This window comes from Emys orbicularis, chromosome 3 (genome assembly GCF_028017835.1).
Source record: "Emys orbicularis isolate rEmyOrb1 chromosome 3, rEmyOrb1.hap1, whole genome shotgun sequence".
Taxonomy (NCBI): domain Eukaryota; kingdom Metazoa; phylum Chordata; order Testudines; family Emydidae; genus Emys; species Emys orbicularis.
The window spans coordinates 123,188,748-123,208,438 of record NC_088685.1 but is presented as its reverse complement, the minus strand read 5'-3'; the positions used below and the strand labels follow the sequence as shown (position 1 = coordinate 123,208,438).

At 42.1% G+C, this 19,691-nt stretch overlaps 1 protein-coding gene across 1 annotated transcript in view; it reads right to left on the bottom strand.

Annotated features, from left to right (window-relative positions):
* Positions 1-861: 861 nt before the first annotated feature.
* The window catches only part of FNDC1 (fibronectin type III domain containing 1), a 148,345-nt gene continuing 129,515 nt past the window's right edge, over positions 862-19,691 (bottom strand). Inside the window, 5 exon segments of the mRNA XM_065401446.1 lie at positions 862-977; positions 2,663-2,785; positions 5,662-5,823; positions 8,712-8,741; positions 11,867-11,946. Coding sequence (XP_065257518.1) covers positions 862-977; positions 2,663-2,785; positions 5,662-5,823; positions 8,712-8,741; positions 11,867-11,946 — 511 coding nt within the window.

Genomic DNA, 19,691 nt, shown 5'->3' with positions numbered 1-19,691 from the left:
GTAAAAAGATTTACTCCCATTAAATATCCAGTCCTTTGGTTTGCTAGGAAGCTGTCACAGACCTTTGCTCACTAATAAGAAGAACAAAGTTCTTTTCATGGTTAATATATTGTGCATAGTAAAATGTTTCATGGACTAAAAATCAGAAGACCTATTAATTAACAGCACCTTTTACATAAAAATCCCAACCATATTTATCTAGTGAACAAGAAAAACTCAGCTTCTCTATGTAGTACTTTGGACATAGAGTACTGTATTATATATATAAAAAGGCGAATTTACATTGTGACCTGGTGTTTAGTCCAGCAATGGGCAAACCCACCAGAGAAGTTTTAAGTAGAATATATTCCCTTTGGTGAATGTCTAGCAACTTGGCATGATTGTATAGTAAAACTCAGAAGCATGGAACTCTACCAGTTGTAAGTGATGGAGCATTCCATTAATAACAATGAAAAGTGTTTAGCATTCCATTAAGCAAGCACAGCATGCTTAGGTCATTCCTGCAGGATATATGCAACTTCCAAGTTTTCGTGACCAGTAAAGTTTTAGGTTTCACTGAGCACTGCTTGCACCCATTACAACCACATCTCCATGCCTTTTAAGACCCAGAGAAGGAAAGTAGGGCACCAAATTCAAATCCTGTCCCAAGCCGAGTGATCAAACAGCACCACAGATTTCAGCTGAGAAAATGTGTACAGTATTTGGTTTGGTTGGGGTCTCTTGAGCAACTGGTCTTAGATGGTTTCTTTCATGTTTTATTCTTTTCCTAAACAACTGGTCACAGTTGTTTTCCAGTACAAGTCATTTGAAAGGCATGGTTGGTGCACTCTCCATACGATCTGCAGGTGGACTGCTACATGGTTACCATTTCCCTGGAATTGGCACGCCACACTCATACCAGCCGACATAGTAGTAAGGTGTTGTGTAACCAATGCGCCCAAATGACACGGGTTCCTGGCGATACTGGCGATAATACCCTGTTGGTGGAAAAAGGGCAGCGGTTCAAGCCAAAGGCAAAGTAACTTGACAAATGACGTCTTTGCAGTACAGAATATATGATATATAGTATATAGCACATACAGTACACCTCTACCTTGATATAATGCTGTCCTCGGGAGCCAAAAAATCTTACCGCATTATAGGTGAAACCGCATTATATTGAACTTGCTTTGATCCACCGGAGTGCACAGCCCTGCGCCCCCGGAGCACTGCTTTACCGCGTTATATCCGAATTCGTGTTATATCGGGTGGCGTTATATCGATATATATATAGCTATATATATATAGCGTTGTAGTTACCACAACCAAAACTAAGGCATAGGAGCCACTTGTTAATCCCCAAACTTCATGAGAAGTAGGATTGTTAACCCCGATGCTCTAGCCTGCTTCAATTTTGAATGACTGCATTCTCCCTACATACATTTCCTCTACAGTTTCAGTTGGATTTACAGTTCTAAATATCTAACTATTGTGTAACTATGCAGTCTCTGCTGTTAAAGAGCTTTTGCATTTCACTCCAAAAGGTGTCTGAATTTCAGTAGCAGGTGAAGTTATGCCTCTATATAAAATTTGCATATCAATTCAAGCTCATGAAGCACTTTTGGGTGAAAATGCCATAGAAATGTTAAGAGAGACTAGGTAGATGAGGTACTATCTTTTATTGGACTACCTTTTGTTGGTGGGGGGTTCAAATTTTCAAGCTACACAGAGCTCTTCTTCAGGTCTTCAGAGTTCTGTGTAGCTTGAAAGTTTGAACCTCCCACCAACAGAAGTTGGTCCAATACAAGATATGACCTCACCCACCTTGTGTCCTTCATATCTTGGGACCAACACAGCTACAATAAAACTGCAAATAAAAATATAAGGCATTATTGTATCTTAAAGGGTTCAAGACAGGATTCACAAATATTACTTTTTATAACAAAACAAGGAGGTAAAATTACATGCAGCAAATATAGAGTTAAACCCCACTTTTTTTTAAAACTGATAGCCCCTTTCCCTCATCTGTATAAAGAATGTGACGGCTCAAAGCATTAAAGACTCTCAACATTCTTTCTGCATATTTTGTACAGTGGAACATCTGAAATGTTGATTCCTGCGCCAGTTGTATAATTTGTGTGTTCTACATCTCTGCTTCTTAGAGCTAGTAATGTATGGCTGGATTAACAATCCTTATTTTAAATAGAGAAGTGCAGTATGATTCTATGACATATACATGTAAGTGAATATTTCAGGTTCTTCATGGGAACCCAAACCTTAAAAAACAACAACAAACAGGGTAAGATGAAAACCAATAATGCTGAGTGAATGATTAACAGCAGTTTGTAGACCCAGGCTCTGAGACTTGCAGCTGCAAGTTGTTTTGGGGTTTTTTGGCAGTGTAGACATACCCTAAGGGTTTTTTCTATTTTCTGTCTTATTCCAATAATTTATTTGCAGACTCATCCTCTTTGTCTGAACTTTCACAAGCTGTTGTGGTTTGCAAATTATTATACTAGGACATCACACGATACAGTCTCATAATCTGTGGTGTCAATCTGGTTCCTAATAAAAGTGATATAAATGTAGACAGGGAGGCAGAAAACCTCTTAATTCTATATACTGGGTGAAGTGCAATTCCTCAGCTTTCATTTCAGCTTTCCTTTTTTTTTTTTTTTTTTACCTTGAATGGTGGGCAAGGCTTCTACATATGACTGAGGCCCTGTTCTTCCATCCATGTGTGAATCCACAAACTGGCAGTGGTCCTCACCTCTCCCCCAGCTATCTCCAATGCCGTAGAATGTATCTGAAAGGTGACATACAAGATTAGAACAGACACATACTGTTGTTTCAAATCACCTTATCTCAGCCAATGATGCTTTCCTGTTTCCAGGAAAATAAAGATGGGAGAAAATGAGATACTACAATGATGAGCAGCAATACACCAGTAAATAAAAATATAAGAGGTGAAGAATGCTACATTTGCCAATAGGAATTAAGAGAGAGAGAGAAAACTTTGTAGTTTCATTAGGAACATTCCCTATGCTAGAATCATAGAATCGTAGGACTGGAAGGGACCTCAAGAAATCATCTATTCCAGTCCCCTGCACTCATGGCAGGACTAATTTTATCTAGACCATCCCTTGCAGGTGTATGTCTAACCTGCTCTTAAAAATCTCCAATGATGGAGATTCCACAACTTCCCTAGGCAATTTATTCCAGGCTAACTACCCTGACAGTTAGGAAGTTTTCAATATCCAACATAAACCACCCTTGCTGCAATTTAAGCCCATTGCTTCTTTCCTATCCTCAGAAGTTAACGAGAATAATTTTTCTCTTTCCTTCTTTTAACCACCTTTTATGTACTTAAAATTTGTTAGCATGTCCCCTCTCAGTCTTCTCTTCTACAGACTAAACAAACCCATTTTTTTCAATCTTCCCTCATAGGTCATGTTCTCTAGACCTTTAATCATTTTTTGTTGCTTTTCTCTGGACTTTCTCCAATTTGTCCACATCTTTCCTGAAATGTGGCACCCAGAGCTGGACATACTACTCCAGTTAAGGCCTAATTAGTGTGGAGTAGAGCAGAAGAATTACTTCTTGTGTCTTGTTTACAACACTCCTGTTAATACGTCCCAGAATGATGTTTGCTTTTTTGCAACCATTTTACACTGTTCACTCATATTTAGCTTGTGATCCACTATGACCCCGAGATCCCTTTCCGAAGTACTCCTTCCAAAGCAGTCATTTCCCATTTTGTATGTGTGCAACTGATTGTTCCTTCCTAAATGGAGTACTTTGCATTTGTCCTTATTGAATTTCATCCTATTTACTTCAGTCCATTTCTCCAGTTTCTCCAGATCATTTTGAATTTTAATCCTATCCTCCAAAGCACTTGCAACCCCTCCCAGCTTGGTATCATCCACAAACTTTATAATTGTACTCGCTCATTATCTAAATCACTGATGAAGATACTAAACAGAACTGGACCCAGAACTGATCCCTGCAGGACCCTACTCAATATGCCCTTTCAGTTTGACTGTGAACCACTGATAACTACTCTCTGGGAACAGTTTTCCAACCAGTTATGCACCCACCTTATAGTAGCTCCATCTAGGTTGTATTTCTCTAGTTTGTTTATGAGAAGGTCATGTGAGACAGTATCAAAAGCCTTACTAAAGTCCCTGGAATAAGTAATTTATCAGAATTACAGTACAGATTATAGCAGAGGAAATTTCAACAAGACCCGTTATTTTAATGTGTTATGAGAAAGTAAAAATAGCCCCAGACACTAGTATTGCTAGGTTGACAGCACTCTCAAATTTAAGCCAGAAACTGTGAAGATAGGTCTCATATACAGGAGCTTTACTGTTCTGGTTGTTTGCATATTACTGTCATGGACCAGGATGTAGCCCAGGGATCGGCAATCTTTGGCACGCGGCCCGCCAGGGTAAGCACCCTGGCGGGCCGGGCCGGTTTGTTTACCTGCCGCGTCCGCAGGTTCGGCCGATTGCGGCTCCCACTGGCTGCGGTTCGCCGCTCCAGGCCAATGGGGGCTGCAGGAAGTGGTGCTGGCCACCGCTTCCCGCAGCCCCCATTGGCCTGGAGCAGCGAACCGTGGCCAGTGGGAGCCGCGATCAGCCAAACCTGCGAACGCGGCAGGTAAACAAACCGGCCCGGCCCGCCAGGGTGCTTACCCTGGCGGGCCGCGCGCCAAAGGTTGCCGATCCCTGATGTAGCCAGTCACATCTAGTGATTAGAGCAGGAGTCAGGAACCAGAACTAGAATCAGAGTCAGGAGTCAAGCCAAGGGTCAGAGCTGGAGCCAGTAGCCAGAGGTGGGGTGTAGAAGCAGGGATCTGGAATAAGGCAGGGTGCTATGTTGCAGCCAGCCTAGGATCCACTTAGTTCCTCAGACAACTTCCTGTTCCTTCTTCTGGCTTACATAGCAAGACTGAGCCAATTGGAGAGGCTAGATGTCTCCTCCAAATTAGGAGCTTTGTGGGCGGTCTCTGGTGAGCCAAGATCCATCAGCCTACACTCCCTGCTGGTACCAGCAAGCTGTCAGGTGGTGGCTGCAGTCTGAGGACTGCCTGGGACCCGCAGAGATGGGCATGAGACCACAAGTCCTCACGAATACTCATTTATACATGTTCTTGAAACAATACAAATATTTTGCTAAAACCCCCAATAAAACACTTTGAAAAGCCTAGGGGATAACCCCACTCAACATTCCCTCTCACTACAACCTATTATTATGGCTACAGTTATACAACAACCCTTGTTGAACACCTACCAGCTTCTGGATTTGCTCAAACAATTGCTGCACTACCATGTATCTAACCTATCCAGAGAATCAGTCTCCTCTTTTATCCATTCTGTGGTTCTCTATTGTGTATTCTGCAATTAATCCATGTGTGGACTTCCCATTATGATGTCAGAAGTTCTGCATGAGTAACGAGTACAGAACATTTCAGAGAGAGCTGTATTATGATTAGAGAGTACAACTTTGCTTTCAATGTGCAAACTGCTTTAGGTTCCTATCCTTAAGAGCTAAATGCTGCCATATGTGTATCCAAATTGTGCCATCAGTTTAGCCATGTACTCCTTTGATAGGGTCAACAAGTGATGGATACAGTAAGTGAAGGGGTGACAGCACTGTAAGAATAATCCCAAAACATACCTTTCAGGTCATCACTGAGGTAAATCTTGTACCTCAAAGAGTTGCAAAGAACCACTCCCACAAATTTTCGGTACCAAGTGCGTTTCACATACTGCTTTCCACTGCAGTCTGAGTAGGTGGGATCATATTTAAAAGTGAAAGGGATCCAGATGGGCTCACCACCTTGAAAAAACAAAATAAAATAAAAGGTGACGCCTAGAGGGTCAGTCTTATATTTCAGCATTTTATCAAGATGAATGTCCTGTTACCAGAAGGTTCTGTGGCAGGTTAATAAACTGCCCTTTTACTTTGAAACAGCTGAGTTCAAAAATCATATTTAAGTCTCAAATGAAATAAAATTGATGTCTTAGTCAAGTCCCTTCCGGACATTTGTCATTAATGTATTGTTAAAATGGTGTAAAATATACTTACATATAGCATATTTATGTGGATCATAGATTCCTAGGCCAGAAGGGGCCATTGTGATCGCCTAGTGTGACGTCCTGTATAACACAGGCCATAGAACTTCCCCAAAATAATTCCTAGAGCAGATCTTCTAGAAAATACATCCAATCTTGATTTAAAAATTGCCAGTGATGGCGAATCCACCATGACTCTCGGTAAATTCCCTTCACTGTTAGGAACGTGCACCTTATTTTCAGTTTCAATTTGTCTAGCTTCAACTTCCAGCTACAGATCACATTATACCTTTCTCTGCCAGATTGAAGAGCCCATTTTAAATATTTATTCCCCATGCAGATCATGTCAGAGATGGACAATTCCTATCCAGTCATCAAATCCATCCTCTCTGCAAGGACCCCATCTGACAAGATGTATCACAAAAGGGACCTTTCATGTATTATGTTAGCTATCACAGACTTACAGGAGCACTTGCTCTCTGCCTGTTTTAATTCAAACCACAAATGTGAAAAGATAAAATTGAACCACAAAATGTATGTTGAACAGTAAGAGATTCTATTTAACCGTCCCATACCCAATTCATTTTAGTGCACCTAGAATCGGGGTGTGGAGGAGTGGGCATCTTCAAACAATGGGTGGGCCTATATACAATACCACTGTCCACTGCTGCAATACTTAGATGCAGTGGGTGTGCCCCCAGTTGCATTCATGCAGCCCCACTGAAGTCAATGAGGTTGTATGGATGTGACTAAGGGCACAGTTTGCCCTGGAATATCAGCCTTAGTTCTTATTTCCCTTGATTTTGTCCCCAATTCAGCAAGATACTTAAGCACAGATCTAATTTTAAACAATGAACAGTCTCATTGCCTTCAATTGGATCACTTCTAAACCTAAAATTAAGCATAAGCCTAAGTACCTTGCTGAAATGGAGGCTATATGAGTGTAGGTCAGATCCTAGCGCTATCTGAATGCAGCGTCTTGTGGTTAAACATTACATCCCCCACCCCCCAAAAAAGTAAGTTTCATCACTAAAGAACAGATGTTGTGGAAAAAAGTCTGCAATGGGTAACAGGCTTCAGTGTGGAGTAAAATCTGTTGGTGTTGTGTTAAAAAGATGAGATATGAAACCTAGAGGGCGCTCTCTCTCTCTCTTTCTCGCATGATGTGTGTGTGTATTCTGGGTGGGAAATTTGGCTTTCACCACAGAAGCTCAAGTTAAATCAAAACAGATTTGACACCAGCAAAAAAATAAAAAAAGATCTTTTGCTCAGTCTCAAATGAACTAGTGTCTTCTTCACTATGTTGCAGTGGTTATAAGCTACCACTTAATAATTATGTTGCACATGATCAATATTACAAATAATTAATTGTTCCTTTATATTAAATAATGGAATCCACCTTCCTTCTAGAATGTCTTTGTAGCAATATGTATGCAAGATAAAATAGATATAAGCTTACAATGTGAAAACGTTAATTTTCTTTCATGTTATTTCCTAGAGTCCTCTTTGTTTTTTTATTGTGTTATTGGCAACTGTTAAGAATGGGAAGTATGTTTTTTAAAATGTCAATTTGTCTTTCTTCCTTTTTACAAAGCACAAACATAGGGCCCAATCTTGCAAACACTTGCACGTGAGTAACTTTTACACACATGAGTAACTCATTGAACTCAACTGAAATGGACATGAATTAAACTGAATTGACCTTAATGACACTACTTAGGTATGTAAAGTTACTCAAATGTGTGTTTGCAGGATTGGGGCCATAAACTTCTCTATACAAATAAAGCAGTGAAATGTTCATTTCAAGAACAAAATATCACGAAAAGAATGCGGTTAATGTTAATATTTTTATTCATCAACTTCCTGGCCCACATCAACAGTGCTCAAGAGAATCCTTGCAACAGCTGCTCTGAAGTAGGCCATGTGGTTTTCAGAATATAATCAGAATGCCTCTGGAAAATTATCTTCATATTAAAACACCAGACCACTTTTGGAGAATTATCATTCAAGACACAATTCTATCCCAGGTTCTTACTACCAGTCACCATATCTCCACTCCAGATTTGGTTAATAAACTCAGACTTTATTACTTATGAGAAACCCCTCCTAAGTGAAATCATTTACTGTTCATGTAGAGGTGTCCTCCAAACTTGGTCTCAGTGCCAGTAAGTTGTTCCCATACAGTCTCCAATGGACTAGTGTCTGGTGTCTTGGGAGTCCATTACTTCCACCTTCATCAAGATCCTGGAACAACCCACCTCCACCCAGCAAGTCTCAACTCAACATAGTAGTTAGAGATGGAAAGGAATGATTAAATAATTAAATCTAGCCTCATGAAAGTGCAGGATATAGTCTCCCAATAAAGGGTGTACCAGGTATAAAACAGGTTCTACACTTGATTTTAGCCTAACATAATACACTTCATTTACAACACTTCTTTTAAGAGGTAATTGGCTTCAAAAGCCTGATGAGACTGAAACACAGATTCTTGAGGTGAATCAGGAGTTGGGAATTAACACAGTAATTTATATCACACTCCTCCCTCAAACTCTAATGGTAAGTAGTGTGTCATAGTGCCTAATTTTTACAATGCCCAGATTTGTTTCACAGGTTTTATAGACAATATCAAGAAATATCAGTAGTGAGACTTACCAGGTGGTCTGACAATAAGCAGTGGATTATCTGTAAGAATGAAACAAAACAAAAACCCCAAATATTTTAGTGTTTTCTCTCAAAGACTAGTGCCTCCTAATGTTACAGTGTACTAGCTATATTGCAAGAAAGAAATATCAGCTTCAAAAAAAAATTGTCTCTAGCTGTTTTAAGAACGCTGAAGATATAGGTTTCTGTTTCTTTTAAAAACAAATGGTGTTTAAGTTATAGCAATGTTTTCCACATTTGATGGCATGTACCTGCACTTGGATTATACCTTTTATTCTGATGGATGTTTAAACTGCAACAGGTTTTTTTGTTAAAATTAGTAAAAAAAAATACCCTCCGTTCTGTTAGCTTTTAAAAACAGACTTCTTTACTTCAGCCAATCAGAACCAGTTTAATCATGCAATCTTTTAAAGGTATACTGTGTTTTTCTTCTCAATATTCTACCTCATAGATCAATCAGCACCAGCCATCTATATAGGCAGATCATTTTGCTAAATCCCTCATTTAGGTGCCTAAGTACCAGTTTTGGGACCACTGTGATGCACATGCCCCCACCCTCCCAACCCTTTAGGTAGTTAAACCCCTCTAAACGCCTAAGTTTTCACCCTCAAAGGTTCCTAGGCACCTACATTTCTGCCTCTGGGTATGTGCACTGCTGCCTCCCTCTAGGCATCCAGATGCCTATCTCCTGCCTAAGACTCGGAGTGATGCATGAATTGGGGGAAGATAGCAATTGGCAGCCTAACTTGCCTGCAGGGCCCAACCTGAGTACGCTTAGTGGATTGGGTCCTGCAGGCGAGCTCGTACAAAAAAAGCCAGGGGAGGAGAAGACATCCCTCATAACTTTTATCCTGGTGGTTAGGGCACTCAGTTGGTATGTGGGAGACCCCTGGTTCAAGTCCCTCCTCTGCCTGAGAGGGAGAAGGGATCCGCCACCCAGGGAGGGTGCAAGGATGTTTCGCGCCCTAGGCGAAACTTCCACCTTACGCCCCCCCCCCCCCCCGAGCCCTGTGGCAGCTCTCCATCCTAAGGCGCCCCCCCTCGTGGCAGCTCCCCACCCCCCCGCCCTGAGGTGCCCCCCCTGCAGCAGCGCCCCTCCTCTGCCCTGAGGCGCCCTCTCACCCCCACGGCAGCTCCCCCCGGCCCGGGAAGCCGTGCGGCAGCTCCCCGCCCCAGGTCACCTCTGCTCTGCCTCCTCCCCGAGCACGCCGTCACTGCTCCACTTCTCCCGCCTCCCAGGCTTGCGATGCCAATCAGCTGTTTGGCGCTGCAAGCCTGGGAGGGAGAGAAGCAGAGCGGGGCGGTGTGCTCAGGGGAGGAGGTGGAGCAGAGGTGAGCTGGGGCGGGGAGCGGTTCCCCTGTGTGCCACCCCCCCCACTTGCTGCAGGCGGCCCTCCCCGCACCCCCCTGCCCCAGCTCCCTCCGCCTAAATGCCGACGACGACCGGGGCGGCTGAAGATCCGGCCGCCGCCGAAGGACCCGAAATGCCACCCCCCGAATGCTAGTGCCCTAGGCAACCACCTAGGTCGCCTAATGGGTTGCACCAGTCTTGCCGCCACCTCTCAGATCCTTACTCTAACCATCGGGCTACGGGACAGTCTCCTGTGGGGCTCCCTCAGTTTCTCCTGTTGAAACTGTTCCACTCTGGCTAATTAAAAGAGTAATGGGAGCAGAGAGCTGGATCCTGGGTCTCTCACATCCTGGGTGAATGCTCTCCTGGAGAGGGTACAGAGCTGAGAGCCACAAGCAGTGATAGGCACCTTCCTGCAGCCTAGACTTAGGCACCTGTATCTCTGTGAGAGGAAGGCTTACCACACACCCCCTCTCACTGGCATTTCCCTTGGCGAGCAGAGGCAACTCCACACTAAAGTGCTGGCTTTGGTGGATCACAGTCTAAGGTGCCTGTCTCTCCCCATTCACTGCATAGAGAGCCTAGGCTCCCAACTCAGTGCTGTTCCTGCAGTTTTTCACAGTGCCTAAAAATTAGGTGTCACAATGCTGAGCGTTACCATGCTTACGTCCCTTTGTGCATCTAGGCCTTAGTAGTTAGATAAAACAACAGGACCAATTCTTTGTATCCATCATTGTGATTTATATTGTTTCTTGAATTGGCCTTTCTTCGGTGTAAGATGCTTGAAGCCAAGGTACATGGTTATCTATTGTTTGGCAAAATTCCAGGGAACTTTCATTATTTGATGAAATAGAATGTAACCCACTGTTCTTTCTCAGTGCATTCTGCAAAGAACTTATGAAAAGCTGTGGAGCTCTTTACTGTCCCATTGAAGTTAATGCTAAAAATTCTGCTTAATTTACATGACCATGCAATATGCCTTTAAAATATCTGAATTCATTTCATAAGACCATTTACTTTATTGTGCAGTTTTAGTTTGTTTTGTTTCTATAAACAGAACTTCCATTGATTTTAATGGAAGTTCTGAGGCAGAGGAGGATCAGGTTAAATGGGCACACACAGAAGCAATCTATACCCATGTTGTCGTAGGGCCAAAACCGGTGACCCTTGAAGCCAATGGACATTTTGCTAAAATAAACTTTGCAGAGTTTGACCCCTTGTTAGTCAATAGTATGACTGGCCTGCAGCTCAGTAGAAGAAATAAAAGTGGATAAAAATAGCCCATTGAGTATACTATTTTTATAGAGTATATTAACCTCCAATATTCTATTGGCACTAAGAAATTGGAGCAGACTTCATCAAAGAAAGAAAAGAGAACTGAAATTTGCCTGTCGGTGGAACAATTGTTTCCTATATCCCTCCCAGAAACGAGTACTTCCAGCCTTTCAGCTGTTCACAATTAGAAAGCTAGTTTATTAAGTGTCTGGACAATCTATCAAAGATGTATTTAACTTCCTATTGCCTCCACACCACTGAGTATTAACTATCTTTTCTATTTTAAATTTAACTTTCCATTCCCTCTAAAGTTAACTTCCATTTCATTAAAACTTCCCCTCGCTTCAGTGACATTAAAGAGTAGATACATTTTCTTGATTTTCTTGAAAACAAATGGTTTACCTGAGAATCTTTAAGCAGAAAAGTTCAACATCATAGTCATCACCATGGCTTTGGCCCTGGCCCTATCATACCTGTTATTAAGATCTCAACTTTAAATAAAGAAATAAGCAACACGTACCAGATTCTGTGACAAATGAGACTGAAGAGCTAATAGGCCCATAACCATAGGGATTCTTTGCTTGGACTTTAAAATAGTATCTACAATAAAAAGAGGAATAGAGCAAGCATTAAAAATAGTATTGATTCCCTGGTAACAACTCAGCTCTAAAGACTATAAAGATGGGTCCAGAACTGCAGCTAATGTAAACTGGTGTAGCTCCATTGGGCAAAAGGCACCAGTGAGTTTAATGGAGCTATAGCAATTTATACCAGTTGAGCAGCTGTCCCTTTGTTACATACATTTTCACAATAGTGAAAATATCCATGTTTGTTGAAGAAAAATAAATAATCCAGGCAATTATAGCCAGTTTGCATCAAACAGCGTGTTTGAAGGGAGCACTTGCCAACAGGAATGGAATAAAAGATAGAAAAGTCACAAGATATGTTGTGATCTCAGTTGCAGCAATGTAAATCCAGACTAACTCCAAAGATGTCAATAGCATTAAGTCTAGATTTAAAATGGCATATCTGAGATAAAATTCTGAATTTTTACATTTCTTTAGAAATGGTAGCATTTCTAGACTAGAAGTATTTGAATAATCTTAGAAAAGTTACATATGTTGAGTTATTAGTTTGTTATCGAAGCCCTGATCCAGCAAAGTACTTAAGTGCTTAACTTTAAGTGAGAAGTCCCAGTAAAACTCAAATGCTTTGCTGGATAGAGACTGGACTATTCAGCTGCTTAAAATTAAGCACATGCTTAAGCATTTTTCATTTCATTTAAAAATTTTACAATGTTTCGGTTAAAAAAACCAACCAACTGCCCTTTTTGCTTTTCAGTTTTATGGGTCTTTGTTTTCTCCCCACTTTCTCTCCCTTTTTTCTTTTTATCCATTCTGCCACTAGAAAAGGGAGAAGGAGTTAAAAAGAGACAGAAGGGGGGGAAATCAAAAAACATTTTTTAAATTAATAAGAAATTTTCAAATTTTTCATGAAAAGCTTTGCAAAAATGAAAATGGTTCAAAAGTTTTCATGGAACACACTTACCATTGTTTGACTAGCTCTCCTTTTGGGCTGCTTTTTCTTTTCCATGGAGTCCCCACCCTTGGAGCAGTGCAACTCCAATGCAAGCCAATGCCTCCACACTGCCACAAATCTGGGGGCACTCTGTGGGCCAGAGTCATTGCTGAGGCAAAAGTCATTGCTGAAGCATGTGGACCCATCAAATTTTTGGCCGGGTCCCACCCGTGACCACCTATTCAGTGGAAGTGGGGAACCCCACATCCTCCGCTCAGAGGTTGGGGTTTGTAATGGCAATGCTAACAGGCACTTATACAGGATGCTAATCACAGGGCAGCTACTGCCAGAACGATAAGACCAGATGTTTGCAAATACTAAGTTTCTGTTGCTGAAATGAAACTGAATGTCTGCTCTTCAGAAACAGTATTGCAAAAAGCAAGAGGCAATTTAAGTCAGTTACTAGGCAAAAATTCTAGCTTAAAATGCATGATTTTCAGAAATGCTTATGTTAAGCTTCTTCTTTCCTTGCTACTTGCTTGATTCCACTCTTGCAAAATAAATAATAAATAATAATAATAATAATGATACCCGGCATCTTTAATGACCATAAATATTTGGATCTTGATTTTGCATCTCATCCGAAAGCAAGTATCTCCAGAAGCACAGTGCCTCCTAAAACCATCTATGACCAACATAACTGGGTCAGTACTTGCTCTGAGGGAAGAATGCCACCAACCCCCTGGATTATTTCCCTCGATAATCTCCCATCCAAGCAGTAGGCCAAATGCTCCTTAGCTTGTGAAATCTTACAAAAGCACTGCGTCACATGCTCTGACTGCTGGCCACAGCCTTTTTCTTCTTGTATCACTATGAAAACAGAATTCTACCCCTAATTTCCAAAAAGTGGTGACAGCAGTGCCAAGAGAGGTCAGCATGGGAGAAAATCCATAGGAACTTGTGAATCAATTATCTTCTGTGGAAGTTGGCAGTCTATGTTGATCTCTTCCCCCCTTCCCAATTTTGCTGAATCCCTCCCCTAGGCTCACAGCCTGCTCCATCCTACCATGATCTCTACTTTCCAGTTCCCCGGCTCCTCTTCTCATCCTTGACAAACCCATGCTCACCTTCTGTACCCTTCTCTCCCATCCTCTTGCCTGAGAGACACTTCCCCTCGCCTCACCTCTAAACTTGTTCTTTAGTTTCCCTGGGGGGGGATGTTGGGTTGTGGGGACTATATGTTACATCCCTCTATGATCACTTAGTGGGGGAGGCAAAAAGGAAGGGAGTTCCCCTTGCAGGAACTATGAGGCTCACAACAATAGTGGAAGTATCCAGCGTGGGCTGAACACTTTAACAAATACAACTGGCCTTGGCCTTTGGGGGTGGGTTGTTAACCCCCCGCCCCTTGAAAGTAACCAGTTTTGATGTTTATCACACATTGGGCCATCCGAAGGATTTTAGGGAGGGTTAACGAGAAGATTCTTTGGGATACACACCAAAGTTAACTGACTTGTTTTACCTCAAAACTCTCCCTCTCTCCCCCTCCCTCTGCCAGCCTCCTGCTGAGGAAGTGGATCCCATTTTCTTTCAGTCTGACCACAGTGATCAGTTTGCTTCAGTTTAGATGGGCTTACATTAAGGCCTGCATTTGCAAGGAGCAGGGCAAGAGACTTAATGTTTTGAAAAAGTGAAGAGAGTTTCTCCTTTACCAGACCCAAAGCCTGGGACCCATAGGCCCCTCCAACTCATTAGTGATGACCATTTCATAACTGTTTAGCTAACCCTTCTGATCCGATTGGCTGCTGAGAGGAATTCCAACTTATGCCCTAATGTATATAAAAGCCTTGGAGTAACAGATGCATCTTGTGGCACAGGAAAGGGCAGATGGTCAAAATGTAGTGACATTATAATAAAAGAGGTCATGCAGCTGGACCATGTTGATTTCCTTTAGAGTGCGTTGGCAGAGAAGGACAGGCGGTATGGGGCACTTACACAAAATTAACCCATGTTTTACTCTTGATTCACAAGGTTTATTGTCCTATTTATGGACAGAAATGGAAAAAGGGGGCCAGATTCCTGCAATCAAGATCCATTTTTGGATTATAATCTATGACATCTGACAACAGCTTTCAAGAGAACTCAGTGCACTTTGGTTACAACCCTTCTTCACCCCAAACCCAGCCCTTTACTGGGGCTGGTAAGGGATATGGCACAGGGACTGGCTATACCATTGCTACACCCGTTGGAGATGCCCCCACACTCAGGAATCCCTAGCAGAGGAGAGCTGGGTAGTTTCCCTACTTTTCCACTGCATGCCCAATACAAAGGGTCACATAGTAAATTCAGAATGCAGCCTGGGTATGATTCCAAAGAACAACATTTGTTTCCTTGTCCTCTCTCCCACAGCACTTCTCTCATTTATGTACCGCAGCCCCCCTCTCATCTCCAAGTCCTATCACACCTCTCTTCCAATAAACACCCTCTGACTGGACTTGTAAGGAAAGAGAATCCCTACCCCCAAAACTGCAAAGAAATAGCAGACTCATGAAGGTGGAGGAAGTGTGAGCATACCAATACTCTGTATCACTGTGCATCACCCATGTGATCTCTGGTTACATATTTTGAAATCTGTGAGTATTCCAACAAGCAGAAGGAGGAAGATGAATGGGGCTGAAAACGAGAGAAATCATGACTTGATTAAAAAGCCATTCTTCAGCCTAACATTAGCCCTTCGTGATAATTTAAAGTGTATCAGATGCCAATTCTCCCCTCCACTAGTCATGCTTATGGTATGACACATGCTTATGGTATGACACTCCTTATAAGCAAGAAGGGAAGGTCTAAGTTTAACAAAAGTTGACATGTTCTCAGTTATCCTCACACCAGCATGCTGCATCCATGTTGAAGACTTCAAGGGTTTCTCTACTCCATGGGGCAGTTCCTCAGCTGGTATAAATTCTCACAGCTCCACTGTGGAGCTATCTACAACAGTTTGCACCAGAGGAGGATCTGCCCTATATATCTCTGCTGCATCTGACTCTTTTCTTTCGCTGTGGTCAGAAACCAGCAATTTTTGGTCCACTCTTGTTTTCTGCAAACAGTTCTGAATGTAATTAATGGCTACATGATGTCCACAAATGCAATACACACTGTGGCAAAGAAAGCCACATGAAAGGCTGGAATTTAGGAAAGCTGTGCTTTCTCCTCATTCCTAATGCAAACCTTTTATTGTGGAAATATTTGCCAGTGATTTAAATATAGGCCCCACTTCCTGACTGTGGCCAAGGAGTGTTCAGCACAGCTGAGAGGGTGGGGGTGGAGACACAAAGGCATCCAGGCGGCTTGTATTCACTGCAACAGTTAGCTCAAGTTAGTACACTCGAGTTACTCCACTCAAGTGAGAGGGACTAAAATGTGAAACAGCACTTACACAGAGCGATTAGATTAACAGTTGATGAGTCATTATAATTCAGCTGGTGCATCCCCACTGCATTACTAGTTCCAGCATCAGCAATGCTCAAGCTTCAATCCATATCCCCTGAGGGGCCAGTTAGCTTGAGCTGAAAGCAGCATTTAAAATTTGTATATGTGACGGGGAGTCAGGTTGAGGCAAAACATGAGTTAAAGCTCAGGCTATCACTACACTGAAGACAAGCTTGATATGTGTTCCTTTAATCCTGGGCTTCCAGCTTGGTTCCCAGGGTAAAGGAGAACTATGAGAATCTAGGAGTACTTGTGGCACCTTAGAGACTAACAGAAGTCACCTACTCCAGGACAGGCCAACAAAGAAAGTAACAGAACGCCACTAGCCGTCACCTTCAGCCCCCAACTAAAACCTCTCCAGCACATCATCAAGGATCTACAACCCATCCTGAAGGACAATCCCTCACTCTCACAGACCTTAGGAGACAGACCTGTCCTTGCTTACAGACAGCCCCCCAATCTGAAGCAAATACTCACCAGCAACCACACACCACACAACAAAAACACTAACCCAGGTACCTATCCTTGCAACAAAGCCCGTTGCCAACTCTGTCCAAATATCTATTCAGGGCACACCATCATAGGACCTAATCACATCAGCCACACTATCAGAGGCTCATTCACCTGCACATCTACCAATGTGATATATGCCATCATGTGCCAGCAATGCCCCTCTGGCATGTACATTGGCCAAACCGGGCAGTCTCTACGCAAAAGAATAAATGGACACAAATCAGACCTCAAGAATTATAACATTCAAAAACCAGTCGGAGAACACTTCAACCTCCCTGGTCACTCAATTACAGACCTAAAAGTCGCAATTATTCAACAAAAAAACTTCAAAAACAGACTCCAACTAGAAACTGCAGAACTAGAATTAATTTGCAAACTGGACACCATTAAATTACGCTTGAATAAAGACTGGGAGTGGATGAGTCATTACACAAACTAAAAACTATTTCCCCATGTTAATTTTCCCCCTACTGTTACTCACACCTTCTTGTCAACTGTTTGAAATGGGCCATCCTGATTATCACTACAAAAGTTTTTTTTCTCCTGCTGATAATAGCTCACCTTAATCAATTAGTCTCATTAGAGTTGGTATGGCAACACCCATTTTTTCATGTTCTCTGTATATATATATCTTCCTACTGTATTTTCCACTCCATGCATCTGATGAAGCCCACAAAAGCTTATGCTCAAATAAATTTGTTAGTCTCTAAAGTGCCACAAGGACTCCTCGTTCTTTTTGCTGATACAGACTAACACGGCTACCACTCAGAAACCTATGAGAACCTAGTGGCTGCTTTAATTTACACAGCCTGCTAATGGTTCCAGAGGGCCATTTCAGCAGTAGCAAAGGGCTGCCCCAGCCACACCCACTTCTATCCGGTCACACCTTCTGCACCAGCCAAGGGGAAGGGGCTGGGATAGGACCTAACTGTTGGCAGAACACCAGCCACTGAGATGACTTTAAGGCAACTTTGTTCTGGGGTGCAGTACAAAGCTGCCCTGACATTGCTCAGAATTTGGTCCAACACATACAGTAAAACCAGAAGGAGTGGTTTCCAGCCTATTTATCTTTTGGAAAGAGTTAAATAGGTCTGTCAATTAATCAGAATTAACTCACGCAATGAATGCAAAACAAATTAACTAGATTAAAAAAATAGTCACGGTTAATCGCAGTTTTAATCGCACTGTTAAACAATAATAGAACAGCAAGTTAAATTGATTGTAAATATTTTGGATGTTTTTCTACATTTTCAAATATATTGAATTTGATTATAATACAGAATACCAAGTGTACAGTGCTCACATTATATTATTATTTTTATTACAAATATTTGCACTGTAACTAGATGACAACTCCTTGCAGTGTTGGGCAGCCAAAAACATAGGGATACCAGCAACTGTAGTACCACATGAAATTTGTACTACATGACATTTTTAGTCAGAAAGAAAAAATAATATTTCGTCCTAAGAAAAGTCCTTTGCGAATTGCATCTCAGATCATGGTCAATTTATGATAGACAATAAATAACAATACAATTTGACATGCCTACAGGGCCTTCTATCCTATCTAGCCAATCAGTTCATTTTATCATCCATTTATCACTTTGTTATTTAGTGTTATGGCCAACTCATATTCTATTTGATATATAATCAATGTATGTATGTGAAACAGATTTAAGTTCTGTAATTATAGAAGTATAAGACTGACAAGTATTTAGGAGTGACGAGTGTGTATTAGGTGTACAAGTAAAGCACGGCTGGGATGCAAAGTTTACAAGCTGAGGCCTGTAAGATTTTAGATTAGCCTTATTAGGCTTAGGAACACTTGACATGAGTGGATGAACTACGAATAACCTTATGCCAATAAGGTTATAAGATTACTGTAAAAGATGTGCTGATAGGTGATGTTATGGAAACATGGATTGCAATAAACCACAATGTATTGGCCAAGTCCACGAGGCACCTGTTTGTAATATCATGGAATATCCTCTCCTAACTGCAGGCTACCATGTACACATGTGTGTAGATGCTAATGAGAATAAAGGGAACTAAGATACAACCTATGAAAAACAAGGCACAGATGGGGTGTGGAAGCACAGATAAGGAAATGAAGGTTGAAACCCTCACGTATATGCATAGGGTGTTAGGCATGGTCAGAACAATAATATAAAAGAGGTTCCTTATTGGGTACAAGTGGGAAGACCCCACAGGAAACCCCAGCAGGAACCATCCCTCTATTGATGATCATCTGTTGAGAGCTCCAACAGACCCTAGAATATCTTTGAGGATGCGAGTATGACTACAGTCTTAGGCCTGGTCTACACTAGGCTTTTATGTCGAATTTAGCGCCGTTACATCGAATTAACCCTGCACCCGTCCACACCACGAAGCTATTTAGTTCGACATAGGGCTCTCTTAAATTCGACTTCTGTACTCCTCCAAAACGAGAGGAGTAGCGCTAAATTCGAAATGGCCATATCGAATTAGGCTAGGTGTGGATGGAAATCGACGGTAATAGCTCCGGGAGCTATCCCACAGTGCACCACTCTGTTGACGCTCTGGACAGCAGTCCGAGCTCGGATGCTCTGATCAGCCACACAGGAAAAGCCCCGGGAAAATTTGAATTCCTTTTCCTGTCTGGCCAGTTTGAATCTCATTCCCTGTTTGGACAGCGTGGTGAGCTCAGCAGCACTGGCAACGATGCAGAGCTCTCCAGCAGAGATGGCCATGCAATCTAATAGAAGGAGGGCCCCAGCATGGACTGATCGGGAAGTCTTGGATCTCATCGCTGTGTGGGGCGATGAGTCCGTGCTTTCAGAGCTGCGCTC